This window comes from Camelina sativa, chromosome 4 (genome assembly GCF_030686135.1).
Source record: "Camelina sativa cultivar CO46 ecotype springtype chromosome 4, ASM3068613v1".
NCBI lineage: Eukaryota > Viridiplantae > Streptophyta > Magnoliopsida > Brassicales > Brassicaceae > Camelina > Camelina sativa.
This window is the reverse complement of record NC_141883.1, coordinates 17,775,128-17,788,462: the sequence shown is the minus strand read 5'-3', so window position 1 is coordinate 17,788,462 and position 13,335 is coordinate 17,775,128. Positions and strand designations below refer to the sequence as shown.

At 36.9% G+C, this 13,335-nt stretch overlaps 3 protein-coding genes, 1 long non-coding RNA gene and 1 pseudogene across 7 annotated transcripts; 4 read left to right on the top strand and 1 right to left on the bottom strand.

The window, feature by feature from the left end:
- Positions 1–456: 456 nt before the first annotated feature.
- LOC104780426 (histidine--tRNA ligase, chloroplastic/mitochondrial) lies at positions 457–3,310 on the top strand. 2 transcript variants are annotated; one of them, XM_010504921.3, is made up of 10 exons: positions 457–988; positions 1,089–1,184; positions 1,299–1,387; positions 1,520–1,649; positions 1,752–1,844; positions 2,019–2,093; positions 2,236–2,353; positions 2,433–2,575; positions 2,662–2,790; positions 2,890–3,310. In XM_010504921.3, exons 1-10 carry the CDS (start codon positions 680–682, stop codon positions 3,190–3,192), a joined length of 1,485 nt encoding a protein of 494 aa, XP_010503223.1. In that variant the 5' UTR covers positions 457–679; the 3' UTR covers positions 3,193–3,310. The 2 variants fall into 2 exon arrangements, with proteins under 2 accessions (XP_010503223.1, XP_087366397.1); XM_087510271.1 differs by lacking the exons at positions 457–988; positions 1,089–1,184 and having other exon boundaries at positions 1,475–1,649.
- Positions 3,311–5,176: 1,866 nt separating this feature from the next.
- Positions 5,177–5,884, top strand: LOC104780425 (zinc finger protein ZAT8). Its single transcript, XM_010504920.2, has one exon. The coding sequence runs from the start codon at positions 5,257–5,259 to the stop codon at positions 5,755–5,757; it is 501 nt and encodes a 166-aa protein (XP_010503222.1). The 5' UTR covers positions 5,177–5,256; the 3' UTR covers positions 5,758–5,884.
- A 2,601-nt stretch (positions 5,885–8,485) lies between these two features.
- Positions 8,486–9,589, top strand: LOC147945907 (uncharacterized). 2 transcript variants are annotated; one of them, XR_015596806.1, is made up of 3 exons: positions 8,486–8,689; positions 8,926–9,039; positions 9,124–9,589. It is a non-coding gene; the product is annotated as an uncharacterized LOC147945907 (long non-coding RNA). The 2 variants fall into 2 exon arrangements; XR_015596805.1 differs by lacking the exon at positions 8,486–8,689 and having other exon boundaries at positions 8,696–9,039.
- Positions 9,590–9,720: 131 nt separating this feature from the next.
- LOC104780424 (zinc finger protein ZAT8 pseudogene) lies at positions 9,721–10,556 on the top strand (annotated as a pseudogene). The gene has a single exon (XR_015596807.1). The product of XR_015596807.1 is annotated as a zinc finger protein ZAT8 pseudogene (transcript).
- A 184-nt stretch (positions 10,557–10,740) lies between these two features.
- Positions 10,741–13,308, bottom strand: LOC104780423 (ras-related protein RABE1c). The gene is made up of 9 exons (XM_010504918.3): positions 13,004–13,308; positions 12,791–12,868; positions 12,501–12,573; positions 12,293–12,393; positions 11,718–11,783; positions 11,516–11,613; positions 11,367–11,429; positions 11,187–11,279; positions 10,741–11,091 (listed from the first exon to the last, which is right to left on the bottom strand). Exons 2-9 carry the CDS (start codon positions 12,861–12,863, stop codon positions 11,008–11,010), a joined length of 651 nt encoding a protein of 216 aa, XP_010503220.3. The 5' UTR covers positions 12,864–12,868; positions 13,004–13,308; the 3' UTR covers positions 10,741–11,007.
- Between the last annotated feature and the right edge of the window lie 27 nt (positions 13,309–13,335).

Here is a 13,335-nt window from a genome sequence, read left to right as displayed (position 1 = left end):
TTGTGGTGGTCAAAAAAGTTATACTAATTGAGAATTCAAATATTTAAGAGTTGAGTAAGTGAGTCCACTCAGAGTCATACCCTCACAAACTTTGACTACATGTCTAAACACGAGAGCCACGAGTGGAGCCCGTTGCAACGTGTTCATAGTTTCACATGCCATTAAGAAAAGAAAAGTGTTATAATTACCTCAAGTTTTCAATTTCTCTTTATGTAGAATTATGTTAAATAACATCTCTCGGCCTAATATTTACGTATGTTTGAAACAAACAAACAAAAAAAACTCTCTTCATTCAAAAGATTTATGTTTTGTTTTTTTTTGTTGGCAAATGTAAAATTTTTGTTGTTTTCTTTCTCTTCAGTTCACGGACGATTTATGTGGCCCCTGATAAGATTTGAGAGATTTGATGAATTGGTCAATATCGACTAAAACGTTTTTTTGTAGTCAGTTGCATGTAGTATCAAACATTTCACACTTCGTACAATTAATGATTCTGGTCAGTGGTCACCGTCAATTTGTTATCCTCATAATCAATCAGAGCGGAAATGAACTGAACCAAACTGATTGGGCTTTAACGGGAAATGAATTGAGCCCATTATAGGCCCGTTCGTTCATCTTGTTATCTCTTTTCTTCTGCCTATTCTATCTCTCTCACTCAGCTGCTGCAATCGAAAAAGAGATGCGAGGAGCAATTCATATGCTCGTGACGACGCGATTGAGTTCGAGCTTTAGGCCAATTCTTCTTGACTTCGTTTTTCCTTGTTCGCCTCCTTGCAACTTCTCTATCCCTAGGCGTTTAATCTGTGCCGCCGCGACCAAGGCCAATGGAGGAGGAGGAGGAGGCAGGTCAGGTTCGATTGTGGCTCCTCCGTTGTTGACTCAAGACGAAGACTTTCAGAAGATCGATGTCAATCCTCCTAAAGGAACTCGTGATTTCCCTCCTGAAGATATGCGCCTTCGCAATTGGCTCTTCAACCACTTCAAAGAGGTCAGAGATGATGAAACTCTACTTGTTCCTTTTGGTTCGATGAAAGTTGAATACTTTGTTCACTCTCTATTCAAAGTTTGACACTTTAATCTCTTTGAAGGTCTCACGGTTATTTGGGTATGAGGAAGTAGATTTTCCAGTTCTGGAGACGGAGGCATTGTTCATCAGAAAAGCAGGGGAAGAGATTAGAGACCAAGTTACTATTTCCACCTTTATCTTTTTAGTTTAGGACTGTTCAATAACCTCTGTTTACGTAGAATTGTTAGACTTAGTTCCTTGGCTTGAACTCTTGCAACCTTGTTATGTGTAGCTTTACTGCTTTGAAGATAGGGGAAATCGCCGTGTAGCATTGAGGCCTGAGCTTACACCTTCTTTAGCCAGGCTTGTCATACAGAAAGGGTAATAAACCCCACAAGCCTAATATAATTTTTCCATGAAATCTTTCAAAAGGACAGATTTATTTATGTTGCTTGTAATTGTATCCAGGTATGGATGTGAGAAATGTTGATTACCATATTCTTTTTGGTCCAGAAAATCAGTTTCCCTTCCGTTGAAGTGGTTTGCTGTTGGACAGTGTTGGCGATATGAGAGGATGACTAGAGGAAGGCGACGTGAGCATTACCAGTGGAATATGGATATCATTGGTGTGCCTCAAGTAACTGTACGTATCTCTCAACTCACAACTTCACACAATCACTCTAAGGCCTTCGAGTTTCTTGCTATATTAACCTCACTTGTGTTTCCCTCAAACCTTTTCTTTTAGGCTGAAGCAGAACTAATTTCATCTATAGTCACCTTCTTCAAGCGTATTGGAATCACTCAATCAGATGTGGGTTTTAAGGTTTCAAGCCGCAAGGTATTTTTGCTTATTTTTCTCTTTCGATGTGGATTATATGATCGTCTTGTTATTGGTTTTCCCTCAAGATACAGAACCAAGGAATTTACTTGCAATGGCTGATTGTTTTGCACGATCTGCAGCATCTGAATATCTACTGTAGCTATCATTTCCCATAACTTCTTTCTTGTACAGGTTTTACAAGAATTGCTAACTAAATATGGTGTACCGGAAGACATGTTTGGAAGAGTTTGTATCATTATAGACAAGGTTAGTGGTCTAAACATCAATATACTACTTTGAAATCTAGGCTACTTCATCTACTGATATCAATAAATACTCCAGCTTTACGAATGTTTCTGCTATTGCTGATTTTGCCACCCTACTTTTTTATATGTTGCATGCTAAATAGATAGAAAAGATTCCAATTGATGAAATAAAAAAGGAACTTGGGTTCACGGGAATATCAGAAGATGCTATTGAACAGTTACTGCAAGTGCTTTCTGTAAAGTCCTTAGATGATTTGGAAGGTATGTTCTTTCATTAATTCTAGCGAGTCGCTTTCTCTGAAAATTGCTGCTGATAAGAACCTCTAATTTGTATAAGCAGATATACTTGGTGGAGCAGGAGAAGCCATTGCAGATTTGAAACAACTCTTCTCACTTGCTGAAATGTTTGGTTATTCAGAATGGATACAGTTTGATGCATCTGTTGTTCGCGGTCTTGCTTATTACACTGGTATCGTCTTTGAGGTTAGATTTTATGACATAATCTTCTCCATACATGGATACTTGTCCTTTGTTTTATGATAACAACTGATAGAAATGTTTTGTTACAGGGATTTGATCGGAAAGGGAAGCTACGAGCTATATGTGGTGGTGGGAGATATGACAGATTACTCTCTACTTATGGAGGTGATGACATTCCTGCCTGTGGTTTTGGTTTCGGCGATGCTGTAATTGTTGAAGTAAGTTAAACTTGTTGGTCATTAAGTTTCTATTACCCGCAGTGAAAAGTTGTGCGTCTCTGAATATCTCTGGTTCTTATTTCCCACACTTCCATGTAGTTACTCAAGGAGAAGGATTTGTTACCAGAACTGGGACAACAAGTAGAGAACATTGTGTGTGCTTTGGACAAAGATCTCCAAGGAGCTGCAGCCACCGTTGCAACTGCTCTCAGAGACAAAGGCCAAACGGTTGATTTGGTATTGGAGAGTAAACCGCTGAAGTGGGTGTTCAAGAGGGCAGCTCGGGTAAATGCAAGAAGGCTGGTTCTGGTTGGGAAGACAGAGTGGGAAGATGGTTCGGTAAGTGTCAAGGTGTTGTCTTCAGGTGAGCAGTTCCAAGTCAAACTCAGTGACTTAGAGTAGTATTTAAGGCTATTTAATAACTTGAACCATATTGCTTCATTGTCCTTACTCCTTTACATTCTTAAAAGCAATTGAGTTGAGATTGGATCTTGTATCTGATCGTGGAAGTTTTTATCAATGGATCTTGAATATACTTTTTCATTACGATAACAATGATTACAAAATATACCCTTTGACTACATTACATGATTAGTTGGAAAATGGTTCTGAAACTTACAATGAAATTGGGCGAGAGAGACAAAAGAAAAGAGAAGTGATCCTGCAAAAGTGCAAACTGTCTATATGTAGTTAAACTATATAGTAAAAGGACTAAATCATTCATATCTCTAATCGTCAAAGTGGATATAATACTATTGATTAGGGATTCCAATTATAGATCGAATATAATTAAGTAACCATGTTTAAAAATCTAAAAATCTTATTATGTTATCAGGTAAGAGACTAAGAGTAAGATGCTTGTACAACTCTTAGGTGTAGTAAAATTCAACAATCAAGTGGTTTATATTCGGTGATCTTACATAGATAATTAAGCTTTATACATTGGTTTTCTACTGGAGTATGAATATGAGAGAGAAATTTTAGCGGGATATAAACTTAGTGAAAAAGAGACATGTTAGTTTGTGTGTTCTAAGAAGAAACCGCGTTGGAATATATCAAAAATGTCGCATCACATCACTCTCTCCTTTTCTTAATTTCTTCTGTTTTGCTTCAAAACATTTCTCTCTAGTTTCCGTACAACCCACCACTTTCACACTTTTTTTTTAATTCATAATTCTCATCTTTCCGAGAAACACACACACTCACACACACACCTCTTCTTGTCTCTCATGTACGTTACTGTGAGAAAAAAACATTAGATTGAATGAGAATATGAGATGACGATCTGAATAAGTTGACGCGTGCATTCCATTATTTATATGTGGTTTAGAAGTTGATAGGAATTAGGATATATGGTATCCAACCAAATTATGAACGAATAAATATCAATCATATATATGGAGATGTAAACATAACAACATATATCAAGTTGTAGGTAGTTTCGTTGTCTTAACTAGATCACAGGATGGTCCCGGCCATAAGAAGGTCTGACTACACAAGCCCGAGTTTCAAATCTTCTTGAAAAATACAAAATAACAACTCATAAGAAAACGCCAAATATATAGGGAGTGATCTAGTGGTTTCAAGTCCTTTCAATGAAATGAGGTTGAACCTAGAGACCCCTAGCTAGTTCGATCTGTTCTCCGAATTAATGTTATTTATCCGTTCTGAGTACCCATGAAAGTATGTAAAAAGTTCTTCTAGTCTAGCAGCCAAGCCGGCAATAAAAATGAAGGAATTCAGCATCTCCATCCCCCTGTCCGATTCTTGCCTTGTTGACGTTCCTCGAAACTAATATTTTTACTTTACTTCAAATCTTTAGATACTATTATAAGAATATAAAAAGTAAAAAAAAAATGTCCTTAACATTAAAACTAAAACAAAGAAAAGTATATAAAAATGAATAATATATGATGAGTAGATAAGTTTAACGAATAAATATTGACCATCCAACCAAGAAAATTCTAGTTGTATATATCTAGACTGTGTATAAAGTAGCTTAGTAAATTCATTTGCTCAATCCATGACGACGAAGATTATAGTTGAAGAGTAAACTTATTAGATAAGAGAAACTTCGAAGACCAAAAAAAAAAAAAAAAGATAATTAATAAATTAATAACTTGTTCTTCTAGACGACAAATATTGTATTGTGTAAAGGAACGCACCAAGAACATTCCTTTTTCTTAACTTACGTATAACGACTTATTCCATTTTGTTCCGAGTCAGTCTCCTAAAGTGTTAACGCGGTGACGCAACTCGTGACGCGGTGACAATGATTTTTCCATTTCTATACACCTCAGATTACTTACGCAGCAAGCCACAAAGGGTAGTTACGTTATTTAACATTCGTCTTTTACTAAACCCATTTCGATATATAAATAGGAGTACTCATCACACAACACAACACACAAACAAACTAAAAAATCCCAAACAACCCTAGAAGTGATCACTCAGTCAAATCCAAAGATGGTTGCGAGAAGTGAGGAGACTGAGAAAATGAACGATACGGCGGCTAGATGTCTGATGTTGTTACCGCGAGTTGGAGAATACGGCGGAGGAGAGAAACGCGTTTTCAGATGCAAGACTTGTCTTAAAGAGTTCTCGACGTTCCAAGCTTTGGGAGGTCACCGTGCAAGCCACAAGAAACTCATTAACAGTGAAGATCCATCACTTCTAGGATCTTTGTCCAATAAAAAGACTAAAGCGGCGATGACATCTCATCCTTGTCCGATATGTGGCGTGAATTTTCCAATGGGACAAGCTCTTGGTGGTCACATGAGGAGGCATAGGAACGAGAAAGTATCAGGCACGACGTTGGTTACACGATCTTTCTTGCCAGAGGCGACTACGGTGACGACTTTGAAGAAGTGTAGTAGTGGGAAGAGAGTGGCCTGTTTGGATTTGGACTTAGATTCGATGGATAGTTTGGTTAATTGGAAATTGGAGTTGGGTAGAACGATCTATTGATTTCTTGTTCTTTTCTTCGTATTCGTTAGGTTTTTAGTTTCATCTTGTAGTACTCTTTGTTGGATCCATTTATAGTACCCATCGATGTGAATATTATCTTGATATATACTATCCGAGATTTCTTTTACTGTTTGCTAATTTTTTTGGTTTCCTTAAATTATACCCTTGAAGGTTAAATTGAGCTATGAATGGTTTAAGTAGTGTTGAAACTATAATATATTATCTAGTGTGGTCAAAACTAGAACAAGAAGAACCCATGTAAGAAGGAGCAGAGACGAGACTAAGCTAACAGTACTAGATCTCTTAATTTGTTGTTTGTTAACACAATCCTCAACAGACTTCACACTAACCTTCTTAATCAACTAGTTTTCTCTTAGTTGCTTCTTTAACTTTCTTGTTTTTTTCAAGCTTGTTGTTCTTCTTCAGTTCCAACTGTTCTTTTAGTTGAACTTAGTTATTCTTCATGTTTGGATCATAATCTCACACTATGTCGATCGTGTATATATTGAGATTTTAGTTCTGGTTCATAAGGGGTTTTTTTTGGTCACCCATTATCTTAAGACGAATATATTACAAAGAAATATCATTCAAATCCGTTATCGTCAAACTACAGTACAGATCATCATTGAATCATTTCATTGGTATTCTAATAAGTAATAATGGGTCGAATATAAATAATGAAGTTTATAATTAAACAGCCAAACTAGCACATGTAAATAATCAGGTAAAAGATGCTTATAAAGTCTATGTTTAGTAAACTTCAACAATCAAATTATATATATATATATATATATATATATATATTGATAATTCGAATGTTTATTATATTCATTGCATATATATTTTTATATGGATATTATGCTATATAGACATGCTAATCTATAATTGCTGATCTACGGGGAGATGAATATGAGAGATACAACTTTGTGAATTGAAAACCCTTCGAAGAGATATGTTATGTGCGTGTGTGTTAATGAAGGAATCGCGTGGAAGTGTACAAAAAATGTCGCAATCACATCACTCTCTCCTTTTATTAATTTCTTCTATTTTGCTTCTGAACGTTTCTCTCTAGTTTCCCTACAACCACCCTTTGATTTTCACATTTTGTATTCGTCCCATTCTCTACTTGTTCTTTCAAAAACTCAAGACTTGAGTTCTATTGATCATTGCAAGTAAACCAGACGTCGGATCAGAATATATCTGACTATAAATAAATGATATCCAAACATGTATCTATTAGTAAGTGATTTTAAATGAATAATAAACCAAATATATTGATTATATATCCAACCAAAAACCACTCTACATGCATGTACTCTGACTGAATATGGGATAAGTTGATTTTTTTTTTTTTACTTCTTTACAGTGAATATGGATAAGTTTCCAAGTAGATTTGCACAATCCACAATTCCACATCTAGAAGAGTTATTGTTAATTATACCCAAAAAAAAAAAAAGGAAAAAACCTTTATGGCGGCTTATATGAATAAAAATTATTAGTGAATCATTCATATTAATAAATAATTAGAACTTGTTCTATACAATAGTCTTTGAATAAATAATTTATTTTCTTATCAAACGATTTATTTCCATTTATCAGAGTATCCCAAGTATTAATTAACATAAACACCACTTACACTAACTTACGCACCAAGTCATGAAGGGGTACTTTCGTCACTTAACATTACGTCTCTTCCTTAAGGCATTTACAACGGGAGAACTCTTCCAGTTACTCAAAAAATAATATATATATATATATATATATTTTATTTAGTAACTAATAAAGAATTGATAGGTATAGAATTATTTTAAGTAATATTTCTTCTGTATGGAATTTGAGAACCGTTCTTCCTGTTTCTCTCTCTTGTATATTATTTTATTATTTTTTAATAAAAAATTTTGTGTGAGTAACTCAGTGAGCAACACCACTCTAAGACCATCTTTACTGGGGAATACTCTGTGAGTTACTCTCACATTTGGACCCCATTTGTGAATAAAAAATCCATTTTTGAGTCCATCAAGCAGAGTATCGATACTGTGGGAAGCCATTGGAGCAACCGATACTCTGCCTAATAAAATATTAAAAAAACTCTTCTCTCTCTCTCAGTCGACGAAGCTTCAAGCTTTGGTGGAACCAAACCAACGGAAGAGGATGCGATTCTCGTCTCCTTCAGCTACAGAGATCCTCGCTACTAAAAAATCACTGAACCACCAGCGACTCGCATCTCATCACCATCACTCTTAGGAAAAAAAACCGATCGAATGTATCCTCCGCGAGTCACCATCAAGGATCTGCGTCTCAGACGCATCTCCTCTCCGAGTCCGAACTCCACCGACGACAGCGAATTAAACGGCAAAGAAGAAACTGAAGCAAGGAAGAACAATACCATATATCTCGTTGCAAATGTCCGGATTCGAACAGTAAGTTTCTTTGATCTTTTAAGCATCTGTTAGACTTGGATCATAATTACAAGAATTATGGATGATGATTTAGTTTTTTTGTTTGTGGTGAAAAGATGGAATCAAAGCTCATGCTTGTGGATTAAGAAATGTAGAAGCAGAGGAGTTACTTCAAACGACGTTATAAGAGATTGCTTCCATACTTTATGTCTGGTAAGTCTTTGGTTTTATTTATGTGCATCAAACGAGGAATTGAAATTGAAATTGAGATTGATATGCTAATTTGGCAATTGTCTCTACAGATGGAACGTCATCAAGCCAGTGCTCAAACCTTTAAGCCAGAATCCTCTAGATATTAGTTTATCCTGTAACAGAGAAGCTGGATAAACTGGTGAAGACGTAGAGGAGGAAGTTAGTGAGTTGATGCTCATGGAGATGATTGTGGCAAATGCATTGTGTCACGTTTGCTAAGCTTCAAATCCTTTCATTGAAGCTTTTGTTATTGTCGTTTAGTTCTTGCTCTCTGCAAATAGGTTAGTTACTTTATATGTTGTGCAATTGTGTTTGAAAGAAAGAACATGTTTTGCTCAAAAAGGTTAAGATATTAGGGATGTCTGGTTAGTCCTCTGTCACATGTTTGATGTTAGGGATGATATATGCAAAGGTTCTTGAGATGTGGTGCTACACAGAGCGACACTGTTGACTGTTGAGTTTTGTTTTCTCCCCTAACACTGATGATTTAAATTTGTTACTTTTTCTGTGACTGTAGGCAATCTTGTACGTGCTATGCTTCCGAATGAGATCAGTCCTGGACGTTCCTAGCTTTCGATCGCAGCTTACACCATTGTTGTCAGTTTTATCTCACAAACTAGACCCGTTGAAGGTAACTGACACTATCATTTTTCCTCCCATAGCTCATGTGTTATATATATCTCAAGTGGTCTGAACCAAAGTATCAAATGCATAGAAGTGCCATCAATTGGTAGTTTCTGAGTTCCGTAAACAAGCCAAAGCAGCTGGTCTGTTCATTGTCTCGGAAGCCTGCATTTTGAATGGCCTACCCAAGTCTGAGCTCTCTCGTGAAAGGCTTGTTTTGTTCATCCCGTTCGACCAGTGCTTGCTACAAAAATCTAAAAGGTTCACTATCTTAACTGGTACGTAGATGAAGAGAAGCAGCAGATTGTTAAGATGGATGGAGAAGCAGCAGCAGGTTCACTATGCTAACTGGTACGTAGACTTGCATATTGGTACAAATGCAACCAGAAAAATCTATCAAGCATATGGAGGGATGATTTTGTATAAATAACATAAATAATTTGTAAAATTTTGTTAATTGAGCAACCTTCTTTGGGTTCTCTAGTGGAGGTATGTTTTTGCTAAAGTTCTCTTAGAATTGCTTTAATTAATTTAATATTAATTATATTATTAATTAATATGTTAGTAATTTAGGAGGGTTACTCCACTAATGATGCTCTAAATGGTCTTAGTAAACCCTATAAATATGCGTAGTGTATCCCAGAAACACGCACGAGACACACAAACTTAACACCGACACTTGAAAGAAACAAAAAACAAAAAAACCCTAGAAGAGCGTCACTCAACTCGATTCAAGACTTCGAAACCATGGTTGCGAATACAGAGAATCTTGAACCGACGATGGATAAGGCGGCGGCGAACTGTCTGATGTTGTTATCGAGAGTTGGTGGCGGCGGCGGTGGTGAAGGAACAACAGCTTTAAAAGAGAAACGAGTTTTCAGATGCAAGACTTGTAAGCGAGAGTTCTCTTCGTTCCAAGCTTTAGGAGGTCACCGTGCAAGCCACAATAAACCCACTAACAACGGTGACTATACTTCAATTCCTGGATCACCTAAGAAGAAGAAGCCGACTAAAACGACGACGTCGATTCATATTTGTCCGATTTGTGGCTTGGATTTTCCGATGGGACAAGCACTTGGTGGTCACATGAGGAAGCATAGGAACGAAAAAGAAAAGGCCTCAAACAACGAGTTGGTTACGCGATCTTTCTTGCCGGAGAACGCAACGCTTACGACGACGACTTTGAAGAAATCGAGTAGTAGTGGGAAGAGAGTTGCTTGTTTGGATTTCGCCGACTTAGCTGCGGTGGAGACTTTGGTCACTACGAATTTGGAGTTGGGTAGAACCATGTATTGACACACTTTCGTATCCGTTAGGGTTTTGTTAGTTTTATAGATTAACAAACACATTGCGTAGAGCTTTTACATGGTTTAATTAGTCTTCTGATGTTTTTATTTTATCTTTACAGATCGATGTGAATACAGATCGATGTGAATACAGTTCTATATACTATCACAAGATTTGTATTCTTGTTTCCTAAAATTTTTGGTTTCAGGTTTTATAAAAATTTTTGGATTCACGTTTTATGAATGATTTAACTAGTGTTGATCACTAGAGTATAAGTGTGATCAAGCTTAGTTACTGTGTTGCAACTAAATTATGACAAGTTTCGTGATCTCTGGATCGAAGAGATTATATGTTTATTTTCTCTTCAATCTGGCAGTGTACATGTTAATGGTTGTGTCAAAGGTAAGTGAAAAGAGAAACATAAGAATAGAGGATAGTATAAGAGAGAAGTGATGATGACCAACATAACAATTCAGCCACCGTCATAAAAAAAAAACAGCAACAGAAAAGAAAAATACATGTTTCGATTAAACCTTCGTACAAATAAGAAGGACAATTTAGAACGAATCAGAAGTGATGGAATAAAACAAAAATTACAGAAGCACCCAACGAGATATCTTAGTTTTTTTTTTCACTTCAACTCAAACTTTTTTTTAAGACTTAAACTTCACTTTAAGACTTTCAACTTCTAAGTTCCACAGCATGCAGACTTCTGTGTTGCCTGCCCGGCTCCAGCTGCCTGGTCTGTTTGGCTTATCTTGATAGTTGCAGGCTGCAATTGAGGACAACAATGCGTTTTCAGACTGTCGAACGAGTAACAACGCAAAGATGTGAAAGAGAGAAGAGAGAGAGAGGGATGTAACAAACCTCTGCCCTTGAGTCAGTGTCTGAAAGCCTCTGCTTAATGTCCCTCCCTATTGAGAAGAAAACTTCTTCCACGTTTAGGTTTGTCTTGGCACTCTGCAACAACATATATATAGCTAGATTTGTAAGCAATGTGTACACTACCTATCTAGTTTCGATGACTGAGAGCATTGTTAGACTTACTGTTTCGAAGAACTTGATTCCGTACTCATCAGCAAGAGCCTGACCCTTTGCTGTAGGTACTGCCTGAAAATTGTGACAGAACCAAGAAGCTATTATTATCAGGATTAGCCGTGAATAATGAACAGGGATAAAGGCTGTGTGATTCATACCCTTTTGCTTTCATCCATGTCAGCCTTGTTCCCTACCAAGATCTTGTTAACATTATCTGAAGCATGCTGTTCGATGTTACGAATCCAGTTCCTAATGTCTGCAATTACGTTAAGAAACTTGTGTGTGAAAGAGATGATCGTTTCAGTTTAAGGAGTTTTATAGAAACCAGTAAGTGAAAAGACTTGATGGAGGGAGTTTTACTGTTGAAGGATGACTCGTCTGTGACATCATACACCAGCAAAATGCCCATTGCCCCGCGGTAATAAGCTGTGAAAGTGCAAGAGAAAAAGAATCTTCAAACAGATGTAATGGAAACAGATCAATATTAACTGTCGAAATATCCCAACAATACTAACTATACAACACCTTCAAAAGTAACCAGCCAAAGAAAGCAAATCAGTAAAGTGACATTGCACAAATACATCCCCTTTACCTATAAGTGGCTACCTAACAGTCTAACACTACATATAAGATGTTTGTTGCCAATCTCATCTCGACAATCTTTCTAACTTGACTTCTATTATAATGGCCAATGCTAAGTCCAGTGATCACCAAGCAGATTTATATAAAGTTCTGAGATAGCCTAACAACACCAACTGTGCAAGACCTAGCAAAGTAACCAGCCAAATCAATCATTCCCTTTACAAGAGATCACAGCACATATAAGTGGCTATTTAAGAACTGTTATAAGTGTTCATCACCTTGAGAATCTATCAAATTTGATTCATAATAAGATGATTAATGCTCTAAGTACTGATTCAGCAAACAAAACTCACCAGTAGTGATAGTCCGAAACCGTTCTTGACCAGCAGTGTCCCAAATCTGAAGCTTGATACGTTTGCCATCAAGCTCAATCGTTCTTATCTTAAAGTCAATGCTACATCAAGGCAAAAAAAAATGACTCTGTAAGTAAAACGCCAAGGAACAAAATCAAAACACACATCACTGATTTCAAATTTATCCATAAACCGAGAGAACACAAACCCAATGGTGGTAATGAAGCTAGTAGTGAAAGATCCATCAGAGAAACGTAGAAGAAGACAACTTTTACCAACACCTACAACCAAAAAAAAAACAAACCATTAGGTTTACAGAGAGATCTCTAAAATACAAAGACCGATCAAATCTGTATCACCAAGTCCACACAACGATCTCATCACAAACCAACAAAATCAAAATCATCACAGTGAGTAGATCGATTCAAAACGAATCGAATCAGGAAAAGTTCAACGGATCCACTACGATCGAAGAGGTTTTCAGATCAACGAACGTACCGCTATCTCCAATCAGAAGAAGCTTAATGAGATAATCGTAATCAGCTCTGGCTCTAGCAGGTGGAGCAGCCATTGAATCTAACGGAAACCAAAAAAAAAAAAACTCAAAGATCAAAATCTGTATATCTTAGTTTCATCGAAATCGAATTAGATCAAACAAAAAAAGAGGGAGAAATCGAATGAATCGGCTGCGTAATGGAGAAGACCACGTACCGGAGAGGGAGAGAGAGAGAGAAGATGAAGAAACCGATGTAATCGGAGAGGAGCGAAGGTTATGGCGGACGGCTAAAATGCGCCAGTCCTGATTTAGCTTTTTCAGATATTTCCCGTCTTCTTCTATTTACTTCGTCTTCTTCGTCTTCGTGTGCACGATAGGATACACTGCGCACGTTAGTAATTGGAACCGAAGGAGAGAGTGTGCGCACAAAAAAGAGAGAGAGAGAAGAGATACTTTGGGGAGGGCCTATTGAAGGCACGAAGCCTTATGGGCCTTTTGTTAATTACTTTATATCCAAATCAATTAGCTGGACTAAAACAATAATATA